The 19,976-nt window shown below is 57.4% G+C and overlaps 1 protein-coding gene across 7 annotated transcripts in view; it reads right to left on the reverse strand.

Annotated features, from left to right (window-relative positions):
- NFIX (nuclear factor I/X (CCAAT-binding transcription factor)) overlaps positions 1 to 19,976 on the reverse strand; it is a 94,934-nt gene that overhangs the window by 8,053 nt on the left and 66,905 nt on the right. For 3 of the 7 annotated variants that reach the window (XM_008579310.1, XM_008579318.1, XM_008579311.1), the window contains exons 3-10: positions 16,161 to 16,223; positions 15,776 to 15,850; positions 15,244 to 15,364; positions 13,875 to 14,011; positions 10,947 to 11,069; positions 8,832 to 9,007; positions 3,220 to 3,367; positions 965 to 1,056 (exon numbers count right to left, since the gene is read on the reverse strand). In XM_008579310.1, the coding sequence (XP_008577532.1) occupies positions 965 to 1,056; positions 3,220 to 3,367; positions 8,832 to 9,007; positions 10,947 to 11,069; positions 13,875 to 14,011; positions 15,244 to 15,364; positions 15,776 to 15,850; positions 16,161 to 16,223 (935 nt within the window). The remainder of the gene's footprint in view (positions 1 to 964; positions 1,057 to 3,219; positions 3,368 to 8,831; positions 9,008 to 10,946; positions 11,070 to 13,874; positions 14,012 to 15,243; positions 15,365 to 15,775; positions 15,851 to 16,160; positions 16,224 to 19,976) is intronic. The other 4 variants (XM_008579313.1, XM_008579314.1, XM_008579312.1 and 1 more) reach the window with 3 other exon arrangements.

A 19,976-nucleotide genomic window follows, 5' to 3' on the forward strand; every position in this document is an offset into this window, starting at 1 on the left:
GTTTGCAATCCCGTTGCCGGTCCCTGGTCCGGTACGGGGGCAACACTGAGGGTTGCGATCCGTTGCCGGACACGGAACAAAAAGACAAAAAAAAAAAAAAAGATATTTGCATGTTCTTTTCCAAAGCCTTGCATTGTAAAAGCCTTAGGCCCTCTAAGGCTGCCTCTGCCCTGTTCCTGAGGTGGGTCCTCCCCGTACCCCTGAGGTTCCTGGGTTCTGCGGGCTATTCCCAGCCTCATGGGGACAGGCATGTGGGGCAAAGCCACATATGCACACATGCATACATGAGGCCCGGTCCAGAGCCTCCAGCTGGAGGGCTGAGGGTGGGCTTGTCTCCTGTTAGTGACAGGGGTCTGTCTCTTTGTGAGAATAGGGAGTGGTATCACGAGGTGGGAGCGGGCACTGGCGAGTTCCAGCAGCCTGGCCTTCCCACTAACAGGACTCACTGGAACTTGGGGGAGGGGCCTCCAGGGAGGCAGCCGGCTCTGCCCTGCCCTCAGTGCCAGTATCTAGGCACACAGCCTGCCAGGCCCACTCTGTCCCTCCTCCACCACTCGTCCAGCCCACTCAAAGCCAGGGAAGAGGGGAGGGCTAGGGGCCAGGGCTCCCAGCTGCAGCAGGAGAGGAACGAGACAGTCACTGTCCTCCTGATGGGGCCTCAGGCTTCCATCTTTGCTTCCACCAGGCCTGGCCCAGAGCACTGCTAGCCTTGGGTCCTTGGCCGCCTTCCCTAGGGCCGGGGCTGTCAGAGCTAATTATCCAATTAGCTGATTAACCAGGGAGCCTGGGGGCTGCCCGGGGAGGCAGGCTCAGCTGGGCGTTCAAAAGCCTGGGCCCTCCAGCCCTGCCCCAGCCCTCTCCCTGATCAGCCCCAAGGATCCCAGCCTCTTCCCTAACACCAAGATGCTCCAACCCTGCCTACTCCCCTGTCACTGTGTCCAGGCAGTCAGGCTGGCTCTCCTACCTGAGACTGCTGTGGGATGTTCAAAAAGTTGCCGTCCCGGGGTCCGATGCTGACAAACCGGTTGGCAGAGGAGGCGCCTGTCGTTGCGAATGCTGTGGGAAGCAGGGGAGAGAGGGAGAGACCCCGTCAGGCCTGGGGGCCCGCCTGGGCACTGCCCTTCGGGGCTGCTGAGAAAGGGAGAGACTGGGTTAGACAGTGCTGCCGGGTTTAGGCTTACAGTGGGAAGGGTGGGCCAGAGGGGCGGTTGTGCTGGAGGCTGGAGGCCAGGCTCCAAGCCTGCCACCATCGCTTCCCTCCCCCCCACCCACACACACAGGGGCCTTTCATCCTCACTGACCAGAAGCACACACTGCATCCCCCAGCAGCCACAGACTCAGGCAGGCTTCCTCTTTCATGGCCCAGAAGGAGAGGGGTACCCTGGAGGCTATGGCTGAGGTCACGCAGACCCAGCTCTGTCCCCTAATGAGGCACTGGGCAGGGTTGGGGATAGCCTTGGTCCCCAAGCACCCTCAGTGGGTACCCTTGCTTTCCCACTGGTACCTCCTGAAGAGAGGTGGCTGGGGGAGGGTGGGAGATTTGGTGGCCTGGCCTCACACTGCTGGAAGCCTTCCTCAGCCAGGCCACCTCTGCAACCCAGGCAGCCTAGCTGGGTGCTGCACCACTTACTACCCTGGGCAGTCCCAAGGACTGAGCAGGCAGCTTGGAGAGTTCTAACAGGGCCCAACCAAGGGCTGTGCCAGGTAGGGCAGGGTCAGAGAGGGGCTAGCAGCTGGTTGCCTGGCTCAGGCCCATGGCATTCTCCTCCTTTGATTGATGCCCCAGGTCCAATGGGACTGTGGTCCCAGGGTCTGAGATGGGCCAAGATACCAGGGAAGGAGGAGGCCGAGGACCTGGCAGAGCCCCAGGGCCTGGGTGCCGGGGCAGCTGTCCTGGGACCCAAGGGTACAAATGAACCAAACACCCCTGAGCTCTTCTCAAGTTGTCCAGCTGAAGCCTCACAGGAAGGAACAGGTCCTACACCCCCAGGAGGGAAGATGCCCCCAGAGGGGAAGGAGTGTCACAGGTTGCCCGGAAGGCCCACCCCTGCCCTATACCAGACACACCCGGGAACCCCGTGCTCACCAGATTCCATGCATCTCTCTCCAGAGGCCCCCCCACCCCATAGCCTGGCTTCCCTCCCCCACCCTGCCCACCTCCAATGACCATGACCATGACTTTGTGTCTTATGGCAGATGCAGATGGGAAGATGGCATGAAGAGGATGGAGAAGGGAAAAGAACTGAAACCATGAGAAAGAAGGAGAGACAGAGAGCACAGAGAGCATCGGTGAGATGGGCCTGCCCTCCCATTGCCCCGTCCTGGCCTGTGGCCTGCGAGCCCCCAGCGCTGCCCGCCCCTGCCCACAGACAGTGCACCCCTCTATCCTCCACCTCTCCTGTCCTTCACGTCGGGTCTATCTGGGGTCTGTCGCCTTAGAATTTTCTTCTCTTCCCTTTGACAAAATTTGTCATTGGTTTAAAAGGAAAAAGGGGGGGAAAAATAGAGAGAGAGAGATGAATTAAGCTGAGGCCTAGAGCCCCCCCCTTGTCCTTGGAACGTCCGACCTGGGAAAGGAAGTGAGGGAAAGGGAGGGGAGAGGAATGGGAGGGGTTAAAAAAAAAAAAAAAAAAAAGAGGAACAACGAGAAACCAAATGTGAGACTGAGGAGACTGAGGGGGAAGGGTCAGGGGCCGCCTGCTATACCTTTAGAGGCCCAAGGGCCCGGATGGAGGTGAGGGGGGCAAGGTAAAAAGGGGATGGTGGTGGCGTCACCTTGTGGTCACATTTAATTTTCTTGGTGTGTGGGGGGAAACAACAAAACAACAAAAAATTGAAAAACAAAAACAAAAAACAAAAACACAGCAATCAGGCATGAAGATGGCATGGCTGTGCCTCCCGCCCCTCCCCGCCAGCACCCCTGGCCTGTGCTCCCCACTGTGCTCTCCCTCCCGCCCCCCAGAGGGGCCGGGGCCAGGGGCCCCGGCTGGGGGCAGCAGCAGGCAGGGGGGCTCTAGGGTGCTGGCTGGTGCCACTGAGGCCCGGGAGGCTGTGGTTGGGGGACTTGGCTCTGCTCTCGTCTGGGCGGGAGGCTCCATGGCGCTCTGGGTTGGGGCATTTGGTGGTGGGGAAGGGGAGGGCTTTTCTTTTTGTAGTGGAGACTGTTTGGATGGGCCGGGGATGCTGGGCGTTGTGGTTTTGGTTTCATCGTCCACTTACAAGGTGATGGAGGAGTCAAGGCGGCGCCGTCTGGGGCAGTGCTGGTGGATTTGGAATCAGGCATAGGAAGGGGCACAGGTCTGGCCACTGGAGGCGGCGGCGGTAGCAAAAATGACCCCGGGACTTTGCCCTGGCCGCTACCGTTGGGCTGCGAACAACATAAATAGAGTGACGCATGAAGGCACATCACACACAGACAGACGCTCCCCTGCGCGGCCGCGCCAGCTCGCTCCTGAGAGCGGGCGCTCCCGGTGGAAGATGCAGAATTGGGTCCTCTCATCCAAGACACAGGATGGGTGAGGGTGGAAGGCCTCTATTTGGTCTCTCAGGTGTTTCTCTTTTTTTTCTTTTTTTGGTCCTCTTTTGAAGATGTGGGAGGGAGGGAGGGGTGTCCGACGGGTGGTTTGTTATTTCTTAGGGAAAATGTTTTAAGTACAAAAATGTGTCACCTAGCAATACATGCAGCTGCATCTAGAGCTCTCATGCTCCTGAAGACCTTCTCTTATGGCAGGAAAGATGAGCCAGATCGCCCCCTAGCCCCCCCCCCAACCACCTCCGTCGTCCTCCGCCGTCACCTGCGTGCCTCCCTCCGTGGGCCTGTGGGCCGGGACAGGCCTGCCAGCCTCTACCCATGGCACGGCCTACAGAGGACGCCAGAAGGTAGGGAGCTCGTGCTCAGCTCCCATGGCCCATGTCCTTGTTGCCTGTGGACAGTGGGGTACTGGCCTATTCTCTAAACAAGAAGCCAGGGAAGCATATCCATCGCTGCCAGCTCCAGCTCCTATGAGGCTCTTCAAGAGAACTTCCCTGTACGACGCCCTCAGAAGCTGAAGACGCTCAGCAACCAGGATCAACGACTTGTCCTTCAGGCCCTCTTTTGCCTCAAACTTGAGTTTCTTCCTCCAGGTCCCATGCATGGCCTCGCATGGGTCAGCATTCTGGCTTCAGCGAATGCAGGTGCCAAAGGGAAAGGCAGAGACTCCTCTGCCTCTTGGAGGCACAGTTTCCCTGGAGTTCTGGGCATGTACCTCCTGCTGCCTTGGACAGTGCCCTAGGTGACCACCTGCAGCCCTGACTCACGAAAGCCTGGCCTGAGATCTTTGGCCTAAACTGGCTCCTCTCCCATGGGGTGCAAGACCTAGGGAGGTTCCTGTGCTCCTTCTACAGGTGGGCAAACCTGGTGGAGCCCACCCCTTGATGTCTCCAGCTAGCCATCGTTCTACCCTCATTGATTCCACCTGGACGACAATGACAATGTGATTCCAGGGGGTTTCCCCCATGCTGACAGTGTGTTCATCAGCTCAGCGCCCTCAGTGCCCGGCCCTGGACCAGGTGCTTGTGTCTAACCCTCCAACCACCTCATGAGGAGGCTGCAGTTCTCACCCAGAGGCAATTCTGCACCTCCCCCAGGAAACACTGGCAATGTCTGGAGACATCTGTGGTCATCACAGTGTAAGGTCTGGGGGATGCCAGTGGCACTAAGTGGGTAGAGGCCAGGGATGCTGCTCAACACCCCACAATGCATAGGACAGCCCCCAGGACAAAGGATCGTTGGTCCAAACATTAACAGTGTGGCCATTGGGAAACTACTGGGAAAGGAGTTTTATTCTCCCCATTTCACAACTGAGGAAACTGAGGCTCTGTGCAGTGAAGTGGTTTATCCAGTCACCTGGCTACAACTGGTAAGGCCAGAAATTCACAGCCACGCCTGCCTCCAGGGATCCTATGATTCTTTCCAGCAGGCTCATCAACCTCTTCCCCAAATCCAATTTGCTTGGGTGTCTCCTATCTTCCCAAACCTCTCACCGCTCTGACTGCATCTGACCTAAAACACAATCTTCCCAGTGGGGCATTCGAGGCCCTCACAATGGAGCCTGGATGGAGTCTCCCACCACCCATGCCCCTACACCCCCACCCCCCAGGCACTTCCCATTCCAAACCGACTGGAGTTTCCAGAACAGCTGGGGATGCACGCTTGCTCACTGCAGAGCCGTCTGTCTGAGAGACCCTTTCCCACACCCTTCAAGGCCTGCTCAAAAAATACTGTCCCCTCTATGGGGAGCAACCAGATAACCTGAATCACAGTCCATTTCTGTGCCCTGTTCTTCCAGGACACTCTTGTCCACTGGAGCCTTCGAAGCAGGCTGCCCCACCACCCCTGCCCTGGTTCCCCAATGAGCAGGCAGAAGCACGAAGCACTCAAGTCCCCCTCACTGAGTAGAACCAACTCGTCCCTCCTGCTGCACTTTAAAATCATAGGACCCCATGGCTGACCTGTGCAGGCCACACCCTTCTGAACTCTGACTCTTCCGCCCACTGTCCTTTACACCTAATAACCAGTACCTAGGTCTGACACATCGTCCCTCTAAATGGTTCCCTCGACTCGACCATTCCTGCCCACTCCAAGGGAGACAACTCTTGGAGGCCCCAGGCAAAAGCAAGCAGTGGCTGCTGGCCCCCATCTGTCCTGCGCTCGGGTTCCCTTGTGCTTGGTGTTGTTTTGGAAAGGGACCCTTTGGTTCCAGGCAGCAGCATGGGCCAGAGAGCGAGGGTTTCCAACTCTGCAGGGGTGACACCAAATCCAAGCAGCAACCACCCCCTCTCATTTCCATGGCCTATCTTGTTCCTATCTCATTCTTCCACCAGGGCAGGAAATGGAACAGTTGCAACAAATCATAGCCTCACTCTTTAGAGCGTACTGCACTCAGGCTCCTGGGGGCTGGGACACGAAGGCCTTCTGTGCAGCCCTTGCTACCACAGGGCAGTGTCTGCCTCCTGCCAGTCTCCCCCAGGAACATCTAAACCACTAATCCCACCTGATAAGGCTAATCCCAGCCCAATATGGCTGGACACTGAAACCTGCTGATTTACAACATTCAGTTTCTAGAAGAAACTTCCAGCCAGGCTGGGATGTCTTAGCTTTGATTGGAGTACAAGTCAAAGTTTCAAAAATCTTGTCTTATAACTTTGTGGTGCCCTAAAACTTCATGAATTAGGAGCTAGAAAGAATCCAGAAGCTGGTATAGCTCTTCACGTTCATCTCACAGATGAAGACACGGGCCTGGACGTTCCAGCATTGCTGGTCAAGGTTAAGCCAGAGCCAGGCTTCCTGCCTGCCAGAGTCAGCTCTGCCACCAGACCCTGCAACTTCTCCATCACATTCACTTGGCGGTCTCTTCTCTTTCCCTGAAACACAGCTAACAAGGCCTCCTCTTTCTGCTCTTTGCATCTCCTCTCAGGTGTCTCCACTTGGCCTTGGCCGTTACTGATTGGGTTCTTCTAAATCAGTGCCTTACCCTCAGGTGCAAGGTCGAGCTATAGGGGTGCCTGGGAATCCTGCTGCAATTGTCTGTAAAATTTTTCTAGGTAGATATTTTCCTGCAAAGCAGATCTGTAACTTCAGATTCTTAAGGAGATTAGGAATTTGCTCCTCTAGGTTCTAGAGCAGTGGTTCTCAAAGTGGGTCTCCTGACCAGCAGCATCAGCATTCCCTGGGAACTTGGGAGAAATGCAGATTGTCAGGCCTCACCCCGGCCCTGCTGAATCAGAAGCGCTGTGGGTGAGGCTCAGCCACCAGCAAGGCCTTCAGGTGACTCTCACGTATGCTAGGTCTGAGGACTTCTGCTCTAATGGTGGCTGTGGTACAAGCATGGCCTGGCACTACTGCTCCCTGTCACCAGGGAGTTGCAGAGCCCGGGGGCCTCTGGCTCTCTCTGAGCTATGCATCATTGGCCTCTTCCATGGCACAGCATGGTGCTGTCTCTAGCCTCCTCTCAGAAGCTAGGTACGGGCTCCATCGAGCAGGCTCCCGGCTGAGACCCCTCCTCCTCTCTTCAGCAGGACAGGCCACAAGAGGAAACCCAGACAGGCTGCTCCCAGCTGGGCCAGGCTTTCTGCTTAATCAGGGTGCTTGTTTGCATCCCTGCCTGCAGTGTTTTGTCCATGGTCTACTTGGAGCAAGTGACTGCCTCAAGAAGAGAACCTTCTAGGCAAGGTGAGTACTCCATCTTGAAAAGTCAAGTCAAAGGAGAGGCTCAGGACCCAGCTCTGAGGATGGCTGGGGGACTGACTGACCCACTGTCTCAAGGGTTCTGTGGTTCAGTTTGGCACCTTGGGCTAACCTGGTCCCTTTGCCGGTCTCATTTTGACTCCAAACCCTGGCTGCCTCTGTAGTTGAGAAGGCCAGCAAGTCAGCCTTCCTGGCCTCTGCTCCATACTCCAGACCCCAGGCCCATTGGGGACTGGGGTGTAGGCTGGTGGCTCCCTGTAGACTTTGCTAGCATCTCTGAAGGAAGCGCAGTGGTGGTCAGGGATCAGGTCCACTCTTCCCTCCATGCACCCAAAAGCGGACAGAGCTCGTCCAGAGAGGTGGGGAAAGCTACGAGCACGCTGAGAAGCTTCAGTCAGCAAGATGGATTCTCAAAGGGCAAAGGGGTAAAGAAGATGAGGAGGACAGCAGAAGAAGGGAGTTCAGGAGGGAGGGGAAAAGACTGGCTTGTGTCATGGACAGAGTGAGGCGGCCGACCCATGGACCTGCCCCACATTAATACACCAGCACTGAGCAAATGCCCGCTCTGTGCACAGGCTGCCCAAGGCTGAGCCCTGGACTGCCTCTGCCATGGGCTTTGGAACACTTTCCCTGACTACAGCCCTTCAAGCATCCTCCCCACCGGACCTCTCACAGCAGCTTCTGGGCTGGAATGGTTGGCTGCAGAGGAGCTGGGTCTTATGGTGTAGTATGCTGCTCCAGCTCCGCAACCTTCCCATAGGTCAAGAGACCACTGCATCCTGACTCAGAGAGGTCATCCAGGTACTGAGCAAGGACCACTGTCCCACTGAAGTGTCGCCTCTGGCCCACTATCCTTGGGGATAATTCCTTTGTCTCCTCATCAGTGACTGGGCCCTAGGGCTCCCAGGGCTGAGGAGCAGGATAACTTTGCTCAAGAACCAGAACTGTCCTGGGGGTCCTTCCTTAAGAGTCCTGCCAACAGGCATCTCCATGAGAGCTCTGTGGGCTAGGGATTTGCTTGTATATGGTGCTTCTTACCTGGCATGGTCTTACCCTCAGGGCACAATGAAATCTAGAGACATTTTCGATTATCACAAGTGGCAAGAGCAGAGGTGCTCCTGGCATGTAGCCGGTGGAGGCCAGGGATGCTGCTCAACACCCTATAATGCACACACCATTCCCACAATGGTGAATAAACAGCCCCAAATGTCAATAGTGCTGAGACTGAAAATGCTGAGCTGGAATCTGCCAAATCTTTGCAGTCCTGAGCTTTAAGAGAGATGTTGGGAGGTAGGGGCCCAGGTCCGGGTTGGACAGGTCATACTGCTGGGGGAACAAGGACCATGGGGAGGACAAGGAGCCCAAGCAAGGTGGGCCCAGCCGCTGCCCCCACCTCTCTGGACCATAGGAACAGGCACGATAGTAATACACGGACCCCACCCCCAGACCCACAGAAATCGAGGCGTTCTGTACTACCAGCTCCCTGCTGCTCCAGCCCTGGGCGTGCTGCTTGCTTTCGGGCCCTCTCCCTGTGATCCCTGAGACAGACAGACAGACACAGAGATGAGGCTGCAGTGGGGCTCCTCGGGCCCTCTGGACTCACCTGTCCGGTGGCCTGGCCCGAGCCATCCGAGCACACGAACTGCACAAACTCCTTCAGTGAGTCCTGCCCATGGTGGTGGTGGTAGCGGATGGTTGGATGCGTGAAGTACGGGCTCGATTGCTGGATGATGGATGTGGAGGGGAAGTGCAGAGCTGATGCTGTGGCCCGGGGGCTCCCTGCATGCATGTGGGCAGGGAGAAAAGGGCATCAGGCCAGGAGACAGTCAGTGGGGGGGAGGGGGCTTAAGAGGATGGGAGCTGGTCTGTGCCGCGGTGCCCTGGGACGTGCAAGTCCCTGGCGGGAAGAAGCCAGGGCTCCCTTTCGGGATGAGGATCCCGAGGAAGAGAGAGAATGGGGCAGGAGCAGGTAAGGTAGGTGAGGCTTTGGTTTCAGGCGCAAAAGTTAAGGCAGCACAAAAAACCCACAGTCATCTAGATCAATAAGGGTTTAATGTTTAATGCAATGTATAAAAAGTAATAATAATCAAGTTGATAAACTAGGCCTGCCGGCCAGCTGCTTATCTCTATAAATAAAGCATGATTGGAACCAGGACTGGGATTATGGTGAGGCAGGCGAGGCAGGGTCATGCAAGTGCAGGGTTGGATTCCATTTTTGTTTAAAATTATCCAAAATGTTGATATTTGCTCACCAGATATTTTCTGCAATAGTTTTAACTTTTTAATATATTGCATTAAAATATTATTTGTCCTGATGACTGAGTTTTGGGCACCCCCTTATGTTCTGTGCCCAAGATGAGTGTTGCGCTCGCCCTGCCCTGGCCCAGGGTGGGAGCCTGGTGAGGGACGAGAGGGGGCAAATGGCTCTGTGGGGCTCTAGATAAAGACACGGCCCAGCGCCTGTGCAGGACGGGCTCCCGACACACGCACATGCATCTCCCAAGTGCAAGCCGGTGTGCTCCCGGCCACCACCACACAGACCCATCGCCCTCACACACGTGTCCTCACACACGCAATTCCCACCCCGCGCAGGCCCCAGCTCTTCCCTGAGGCCCAGTCCTCTCCCTCCCGTCTGTTTCCAATCAGCTCGCTCTTGCTCTCAGTTTCATTAGGGGGCTGAGGAAACTTGGCTTCTCTCTGGAGTTCATAAAAGCTGAGTGGGAGCTGGGCCTGCTGCCCTCCTGTTGCCTGCGCTCAGGGCCTAGGCTCCCCGCCCCCACCTTGCAGCTGCCACGCCCTGCCCCAGCTCCGACTGCCTCTGGGCTCCCAGCCAGGAGGCCCAAGGAGGAGGAAGGAGGAAGCTGGGAGGTAAACGTCCCTGTTCTCTGTGTCCTACAGAAGGGCCCAGGAGACAGCGGGCAGACACAGGGCCTTGTCCAGAAAAAGTCCAGGCCTCTTGCTGACAGATGGGTGCCCAGGGAGAAGAGCAGTGAGGGAGTGGTGGGGCTGAGGACTCGGCTCTCACAACCTTCTGCCTGATGCCATCCCCTCAGGAACACCTAGGTGTTCTCACCCTGAGACACTGAAGCGAGAGAGCAGCCCCCTAGGCAGCAGAGCAGCTCCTTTCCCTGGAGGGGAGCCCAGGTGCCACATGTCCCCTAGGCCCAGCCTTTCCCTACCAGAAAAGGGCAGGGAAGCCCAGTGAAGGGATCCACTTGTCCCGGGACACTCAGCAGGAGCCTGGTCCCTTAGGAATGCTCTTTCCCATCTACAGCCCATACCAGCCTGGATTCATGCTGGGAAAACAGATCCAGGCTCAGCCAGGAGCTGAGAGAGAAGAGCAGAAAGCAAGGCATAGGGAAGAAGTCTGTGCCTTCCCACCACAGCCGGCGGGACCAAAGGAGAACTGGGCCCAAGCCAGGGAGGCCTCAGGACAGGCCTGTGCCACACACAGCACCCATGCATACACATGGGGAGAAAGAAGTAAGTGGAAGGGTGCTCAGGAACCAGGACAGCAGGCTGAGGGGCTGGGCCTGGTTCTCGAGGAGGAGCTGCCACAGAGGGGGAGCTAGTCCCATGCCCACCCACTGCTTCACCATGGCCCACTCAGAGAACCTGGGGCTGTCATTCAGCAGCCCAGGCCCCCTCACCTGCCCAGCTGCCCCTCGGTGCTCAACCGCCTCCCCGACTGCCCCCCTCCAGGTCCCCCATTTCTCACCTGGTCTGACTCCAGCAAGCACAGGCAGCGGGTGGTGGGTGAAAGCCATGCGCGGGGAGCTGCCCTGAGAGGAGAGGGCACTGCAGAAGTCCAGCTTTCCTGACTTCTTTAGAGAAGCCGGGCCTGGGGGGAGGAAGCAGCAACACAGGGCAGGTTTAGCGGGCTGGGGTGGGAGCAGGGAGGGCGGGAAGCCAGCAGCTCAACTCCTTTTCTCCTGGCCCCTCCCCCACCATGCTCCCTCCTGTCTCCTTTGCCCAACACGGTCTGCGGCCAAACATGTAGGTCATGGGTGCTTCTGATGGAAGAAGAAATTGAGGTCCCTAGATCATATGGCACGGCATGCGCTGTGCAAGGGGTGAGCAAGGAGGGACCCGTCCTGTGCCCTGACAAGCAGTAACAGAATGAAAGGGTGGGATGCAGGGCCAGCATCTTGGGGAAGGGTTGCAGGAGGAGCCCTGGGGAGCCAGACTTAGAGCCAGGGAGGGTTGGGCCTGGGACAGGCTGGGTCTGTGCCGCGGTGCCCTGGGACGTGCAAGTCCCTGGCGGGAAGAAGCCAGGGCTCCCTTTCAGGAAGGGGAAACACAGCCACAAGCCCTCAGGAGGAACACGATGCCCAACAAGAGAGCAGGAACAGGGGCCGGCAGGCTTGGAGAGTGCTTGGGATGGGCTGCCATAGGATGGGTCGTTTCAGGGCTTTGCTCTGCTCCTGGTGCCAGAGGTGGAGGTGGCATTCAGCAGGAGACTCTAGGAGCCTGGCGTTGCCAACCAAGGTCATCTCTGCCCAGTTTACATGGCATCCAAACGATGTCAAGAAAAAGCAGGGCTCCTGGTGGGCCAGATTCTCTTGGGGAGCTCCTGTCCTGGGCTGAGCTTCAAGGCTGTTCCCAAGCTGGGAGGGGTAAGGTGGTGTCAAGACAGATCCTTAGAGCTTTGAGGGACAAATTGAGTCAGTTTGGGTGGGAGTAGGGGAACTACAGAACAGAAAAATAAGAGCCATCTTAGCAGAGAAAAGAGGTGGGGGAAGGGCGATCTCCCAGCTGCCAACAGAGGTGTTATCTGGCAGCAGCTGTGTGCCACCTGATAGCTGGCACGGTGCGGAGAGGGGGAGCACCCCACCAGCTGTGCACAGCTGTCCCTGCGGCCGCACAGTGCCTCCCCAGCTGTTCCCTGTCCCGCAGCTGGGCTGCTTAATTGGCGATTTGTCGCAGCACAGAGAAACGACAGACACAGAGGAAGGGGGTTGGGTGGGGGGAATGAGAAAGCCGGAGTGGAGGGGGGCTGCAGGAGGATGTTGGGGGGTGTTGTGCATGGCAGGACTGCTGGAAGGAGCCAAAACGGCAGGCGCAAGAGCAGAAAGCCAAGAAAGGAGAGCAGGAGCCAGGGAGAGGGGGACTCCTCAGGAACTAGGTCTGGGCAGAGGGGTTGAGAGCCCTTGCCCAAGGAGCCAGCAGTGGATGCAGCCCTGGAGGCACCCCAGTGGCAGTCCTTGTAGAAGGGGTCACCTGACTGAGGCCCTGGCTGGGGACTGGGAAGCAGCCCAAGAGTTTTCCCAGCCTTCTCAACACCTTTCTGCTCCTGAAACTCCAGTAGGGAAGCATGTGGGCCATGCTGGCCCAGGCCCCAGCCTGCCAGGCAGAGACCCTGGGAGGAGCCGCCAGAGTCACACCAGGGCACTGTCCCACAGAGGCCAGCCTCTGCTGGCAGTTTAGAGGGTCTCAAACCCACTCCCTCAGCCTGAGGGCCTGGAGGTGAGCCCTCCTCTCCTCTTCCCAGAGGCCGAGAGCAGAAGCTGCAGCCTGCATTTGTTCTGGGCAGCAGAAAAGCAGGAGCACTTCCCAGCCCAGCAGCCTGGCTTCCCAAGCCCTGGCCCAGCCTGTCCACTTGGCTCTTCCCAGTAGGGGCCCATCTGGAAAACACCAGACAAAGGGCCACTGGGTCAGACCCATGTCTTCCTGAGTCCGAGAACATGTCCACAGTAGACATGCCCTGTGCATCCCTTACACAAGCGGGTCTGCACCCTCGGCCCCAAGACACCCACACCACAAGGACACTGTGGGCAAGGGCTTCTGTAGCCAGTTTCCTCACATGTGTGCACGTGCACACACACACACACATGTACACACAAGTGTGCATACACACGCTCTCCACCTGGGTTCTCCAGGGCTGTCCACACTCTCGGTCAAGATTTGAGGTGAAGGTGGGTGGGTTCAATAGAAAAGAAGTGCTTAGAGGAGACTGGGAAAGACTGAGCTGATTTCCCAGGGCTCTTCAGAACCTTTGCCCCTTGCTAGTTTCCCTCCTGGTCTGAATACTACTCTGCTCATTCTTCACTAGACTTTACACCTCTCTGTAAAGTTGAGCCCTTAAGACCAGCATCTCAGCCAGGGACGATTCTGCCCCCCAGGGGAACATTCAGCAATATCTAAAGACATATTTGGTTGTCAAAACTGGGGGTGGGGAGTTTGCTCCTGGAATCTGGTGGGTAGAGGCCAGGGATCCTGGTCAACACCCTACAGAGCACAGGATGCCCCACCGTGGAGAATAACAAAGCCCCAAATGTCTCCAGTGCCCAGGTAGAAAGACTACTTTAAACCATGAGGAACACACAGCTACAGAAATACCAAGAAAAGGAGGCTGAAGGGGCTGTGAAGAGGAGGCTGTGGCCCCTTCTGCAGGACACCAGAGGCTTGGAGGACCCTCTGCTTCCTGCCTGCCATGCCTGTGGGCTCTTGTGGGCTCTGCTGCCAACTCAGTGCCAGCCCAACTCCTCTCCTCCAGCCTGGTCTGCCCTTCTCTGGAAGATCAAGAGACATGAGATGGGTAGTGCTGACAATGGGGGAACTGGTTGGCAGCATGCCAGGTAAACTGAGTTGGGGGAAGAGGCTTCAGGCTGTCCTTGCTCTTGGTTGGGATTTACCATATCCATACCTGCATCCACATCGTTGGGCCACCCGCTAGACTGGCTACTGCCAGCTGCTGGGGAGCGGCCTGTCCCAGGATAAAACACGTCATCAACAGGGCTCTCCATCTCACTGTCATCGATGGACTTGGGGCGCTTGGTGGTGCTGGGGAAGGAGGAGAGAGTCAGATGGGCTGAGGGTGGACCGATGGTGGGCTGAGGCCTCAGGGAGTCACTAGGTGCTCTGGCTGACAAACTGTGCAGTTGCCAGCCAACAGCAGCACTTCTGTGCATTCCCTGCATGCCCAACCTCAGACCACCCCTAGGGCCCCTTGGCCCAGCCAACCTGACCCCTAGAGCGAGGCAGCTCTAAGCCTGATCCTCCTCCTCCTTGAGCCCCTTTCCCCGTCTGTGATACCATCATCCACCAAGCTGCCCCTGTCAAAGGAGCGGGTAAAACCCTCAACTGCCTCTTTTGCTGCCTAGTATTTCCCATCAGCCCCCAGGGTCAGGGTGAAGCAAGTGAGGTACTCACAAAGACAAAAATGTCAGGGGCGTCACAAAATTCAGGCATCAATATAAAGTGTATTTTAATGCAATCATTTTATTTTTATTTTTGGCAGCTGGCAGTACAGGGATCCAAACTCTTGACATTGGTGTTATCAGCATGGTGCTCTAACCCACTGAGCTAACCAACCAGCCACCGCAATATTTTAAAAAATTAAAATGAATGCCAAAAACCTCATAATGAATAAAATGTCCACATTTTAAAAAAGGATAGGATCTGACCCTGCAGTGCCTGGCAAGCCCTGATCAGGGCTCATGGTCTCCACCTCCCAAAGCACCTCTCAACTCCATCCCTCCCTCTCCACACCACCCCCCAGCCTGTAGGAATGGCCTCCTAACTGGCTGCCAGTCCTGCCCACACATGCTGCTACTGGAGGGAGCTTTCTGGAACACACATCCCTATCATCCCCTGCTTAAAACCCTTCATTGGTCCCCACTGCCCGAGGATTAAGTCTAAATAATTTCTTCTGGCCTCTGAAGCCCTCCACGACATGGTCCCACCAGCCTGTCCAGTCTCAGCTGGAACAAAGGCTGCCCTCTTCACCTGGAGTGTCCATCCCATGCTCATATCAATTTCATGTGTGTCTGTGCACAAATGTCCCCTCCCAAAGAGAGAGGCCTTCTCAAATCCCCAAGCAGAGCCGTGCCTTGTCTAAGTTTGTTTCCCTAAAGCCAAGTGCTGTGTGACAGCATGAAGCAGGAAGCTCAGTGGGTAGTTGAGCATGGTGGGCTCAGGCCACTTTGGAGCCACACCCTCAATGAGAGGTGACGTCCTAAAGCACTCAGGTGGCCTGGGGCGGGGATGACAGGAAGTCTGCCTACTGGGCTCACCTGGTGGAAGGAGGGGAGGTGATGGACCGCCGCCCCAGGGTCACCTGGTTTATGTTGTAGTAGCTGGGACTCTCCAGGTCCGCCAGCGAGAAGTTGGGCCCTGATGCTGTCGCAACAGGAGCTGGGAAAAATGAGAGAGTCATGAGATTTGGAAGGCATGGGAGGCCCAATAGGGCCTGTTTTGTTGCCCTGAGCAGCCCTCCAGAAGCCCAGGGCAAGTTCACTGTGGGGCCATGGGATGAGGGAAGGTGGGCTGTCTGGGCTACTGAGGAGACCTCCTCCTGGCTGGGGATCTTTGGGAAAGAGCCGCCTTTGGTTGTGACTTTTTTTTCCCTCCAGAGCAGTGGAGACTGGAGACGCGGCTCTCTGGATGACTTTGCTCCACCCAGCCTGTGCCAATGGGGTGGAGTATGTCCCAGGAAATCCTGTCTGCCCTGTTCCCCTGCCCCAAGACCCCATCAGTGGGGAGGCCCCGTGAGGTCCCACCTCCTCACCCCCAATCCCCATCCCTGGCTCTGAGGGAAGGACTCACTCTGTGATACTCTCACCAGCTCCGTCACATTCCAGACCCCGGAAGTCACAAAACAGTCCTGGAAACTTAAGTGCCCTGAAAAGAGAAAAGGGCAAGTAAGTGTAGGCTAGGCTGGGAAGGGCCACATGCCTGTCTCTGCAGAGCTCTGCCCACCTTTGCCTCTCCCCTCCCAAGCTCCTTGTCCAGTCCTGGCTTGGCTCTCAGGTCTACACTGAAGAGGGGCATGCTGTAGGCTGCAGAGGAGCCCCCTTCCCTCTGGATGGCAGCCCAGGTTCAGTCAGGGGACAGCTGAGTGAAGGGGAAGAAGTGAGGAGGGCCAGGTTGGCATGGAGGGGTGGAAAAAGGAGGGTTGTGGTGGGCACAGGCAGGCAGGCAAGGCACTGACCGTTGGGCAGTGGTTTGATGTCCGCATCTCCTTGCTGGTTTGAACTATCTGATTGTCCGGATTCTGCAAGAGACACAAAGGGGAGGATGGATCAGGAATAAAGTTTCCCACAAACACCAACAAGAAGCTGACCCTTGAGCCCTGTGCAGGAGTGGGGCTGCCCTGGCCAGCAAACACCTGCACCCTACCTTTACCCCATGCCAGTTCAGGGAGTCTCAGGAGACCAGAAGATGGGGAAGGAGAAACAGGCTTATGCCTAGCACAGGTTTCTCAGCCTTGACACTACTGACACTTGGGCTTGGTTGTTCTCTGTGGTAGCAGGGGGGTGGGTGAGTTCTGTGCACTGTAGAGGTTTGGCAGCATTGCTGGCCTCCACCCACTAGATGACAGTAGCACCCCAGTTGTGACAACCCAAACTGCCTCCAGACACTGCCCAGTGTGCCCGGAGGGACAAAGTCACCGATGGGTGAGCAGCACTGGCCAAGAGTCAGGAAAAGGAGGGTACCCAGGAGAGAAGAAAGGACCATGGCTGAAGCTGGGAGGGACCCAAAGGTCCCCCATACCCCACCCGGCCCAAGCTTCTAGAGGAGCATCCTCTTCCCTCACTTGGTTAATTAAAGCCATTCCTGTCTGCCTGCGCCTCCCCCACCTCACCTTTATGCTCACAGGCAGTGCCTGGCAACCCAGAGGGGGGAGATTTGCCCTGCCGCCACCGCCCGCTCTGTGCCAGCTTTTCTGGGCTGTCTCATGCCCTAGTGCCACAGCTGCTCAGAGGGAGCCCCAAGACAAGGGCCCATTGTGCAGTGAGAGCTCACAGAGGGCTGGGGGCAGGGTGGAGTGTGTGTGTGAATATTTTGCTGAGCTTGGGAAAGCCCCCCCCCCCCCAGGTCCTCAAAGCTTTGTGTGCCAGGGGCACAACAGGGACCTCCAGAATGCCTGTCCGGGCATGGCAGCTGGAGAGGGGAGTAGAGAGGGACTGGGGCAAGTTGTGGGGCAAAGGCAGGCGTTTGGTAAAGAATCAGCTGCTCGCAGGGGTATAACATGGGGGGTAGCATCTGAAAAGTGGGCCTTGTGTTAGCCAGGACTTTCCCTGACTCTTTGGAGCAACCCTGCCTCCTGGGTCTTGCCCACCACCTGCATTCAGCCTGCTGGCCTCCCACTATGAGGAGGTTCCCAAAGGGCTATATCTGCTGAGAGTTGGGCTGGGGACCCTTCAGACACTCAGAAGAGAAGAGAGATAGCTGGGGGCTGGGGCTGGTGGGCAGAACAGCAATCCACCTGAGGGGCCCCCCTACTCTCAGAGCAAGGACCCCGCTGTATCCGAGGCTGGGAACACTGGCCAAGTTCCTGGCCACCTACCCCAGTGGAAAAGGGTGACAATTTCAGGCCCACCCCCCATCCTTTACCTTGTCAGATTTTTTTAAATCTAAAAAATTGTAATACATTTTGTAGCGAATCAAGAAAATAGGTCTACAAGGAAAATGTTTGCCAGGCCCCTCAACCTAGGGTTTAGGGTGCACCCTCCCTTTTCACTCACCCGGGTGGTGTGTTTGGGGATCAGAAAAGAGGATCCCACCCGGCTGTCTCTTCTAGCAGCACTCTATGCTCTGGAGGGAGCCCATGGGACCTCATCCCACACTCCCTGGGAAAGCGGCCTCTCTGCCCTGGCATCATGTGGGCATGAAGTTTCTTGTCACTCTCTCACCTCTTCCCATTCCTGGCTCTCTGGGTCAGACTGGAGTCCCAGCCAGTCCAGGAGGGAGCAGCCAGGGGGCCTAGGTGGCAGGTAGCCCACCCTAGGGCCTCCTGAGAATGGCTCTGAAGCTGCTCCAATTCACAGCTCCAGAGAGGCACAGCCTCAGGACTGGCGTGCAGAGTCCAGTGAGGGGTACATGGTCTAGGCTCTGCTGCCCAGGGGTCTCTGCTACAAACCCCACCCATCCTAAGACCAACTCAGTCCCCACCAAGCCCTCCTGGCCTGGGTCCATGGAGTCAGAGGTCCGGGCCTACCGTGAAAGGCCAAGTGGAGACGGCCATCTGCGTGAGTGTGTGAGTGTGTGAGTGTGCACGCGCACACCCGGCCCAGGGACAGAAAGACGGGAGAACCAACAAAGAAATGGAGGTGGGCCAGCCACGGAGGCAGAGACAAATGGGCTTCAGGAGAGCGCGACAGACAGGAAATCCTTCTCCACCAGGACACTGCTCGACACGCTGCTGCTATCACTTTTAGCTGGATGTGAGGAGCACGCAGGCTCGGCGCGGCCCGCCGCCGCCACGTGCCTCCCGGCGCGGCTCAGGCGCTGCTGGCAGCCATCTTAGGCCTTGGCAGCCATCTTACGCTGGCGGCCCCACAATGCGCCGCCGCCGGCCCGGCCGGCTCAGCTCGGCTCCCAGACAAAAGGCAGAGACACTGAAAATCTGGACCCAGGCTCAGAGGCGGAGGAGCCAGCCCTGCAGCGGGGGCAGCTGCAGCCAGGGCCTCCCCATCCCGATCCACTCTGGTGGCATCCCCCCTCATCCTCCTGGCCAGCACAGTGCAAGGGCCAGGAGGGTTGAGGCAGGGGCCTGGAGGCACCATGGCTCTTCTCAAAGGTGGCAGAAGCCCTCATAGGCCATCTCCAGGCCCAGGGCCGCAACTAGTTCAGTAAGAGTGGATTCCTGCCCCAACAGGGCGACAGGTACCTTGGGACAGTAAGGGATATAAGGGGACAGGTCCCCGAAAACCATGTTTGAGGGCACATCTTAGACAGGGGAAGGGGGCTGGCAGGAATCCAGCCAGCGGCTGCAGGGCTCAGAAAAGGTGCTGGGTCCGTGGTGTACAGGCTCCCATGGAGCATGAGGAGATGTCCTGCTGGCCCAGAGGTGGGAGACAGCTGGGCCGAGACAGTCCCTGGGTATCAGGGGCTGTGCCCCCAGCTGCCACACTACAGAGTATCCCTGCACCTTGACTCCCTTCCCTGTCTGGGCGCTTTGGGGAAGGTGATAACCCGGGGATTTGGGACAGAGAGGAGGAAGGTCCCTTTCTGACACCCTTTTCCAGGCCCCTCCTAGAGGCTGCTTGGCTTTTATTTGGCAGAATGGGGCTTATCAGAGCCACCAGCTGAACAAACACACAAATCCACAGTTAGTGAGAAAAAACACTCTGCCTGAACTCTTTATCTCCTGTTCGCAGGCCCTGCACACTGCCCACTGCCAACAGCACAGGAGGGGACCTGACTGCAGCACAGCGGGGCCTCCGTTCTCCACTTGGAAGGTGGAGGGTGGCCTCCCAGAGGGGCGCTGGCCGGCCATGCATCCGGCTCAGTCTCCACGCTCCATCTCTCGGCCACTCCCCTCCTCCCTCTTCATCCCCAGCTCAGGGTGGCTCTGCCCTGGCAGGCCCTGCTGGGCGGGCAGGCATGAGTGAGCCCTTGCCCACATGGGAGCCCCCCTCCACTGTCTGCTTTCTCACCGGGCACAATGGGCCAGCTGGTGGCCTGCGGGCCAGTGGAGGGGCAGGGATGGTGTTGGCTGGCAGAATGTGGGCAGGTGCTGGCCTCCATCTTTTATCCTCTCCCACCGGGCTCACACCCCCAAGGCTGTCTCTCTCACTCCCCAGTCTTTTGGGGTCACATCCCCTGGCAGCCTTTCCGGACTTCTTTCCAGCTTGGTTGCCAGAGCAGTGGGCACCTAGTACACCCCCTAATTCAGGGCCACCCTGATGAAGGCAGGAAATAAAACCCTGACCCCCCTCCCTGCACCTCTCTTCAGAGACTACACTCCTGTCATTTCCTGGAGAGATTTGGAGATGGGACAGAGGGCACAGCTGCCTCCCTT

Source organism: Galeopterus variegatus, unplaced genomic scaffold (assembly GCF_000696425.1).
Source record: "Galeopterus variegatus unplaced genomic scaffold, G_variegatus-3.0.2 Scaffold1855, whole genome shotgun sequence".
Classification (NCBI taxonomy): Eukaryota; Metazoa; Chordata; class Mammalia; order Dermoptera; family Cynocephalidae; genus Galeopterus; species Galeopterus variegatus.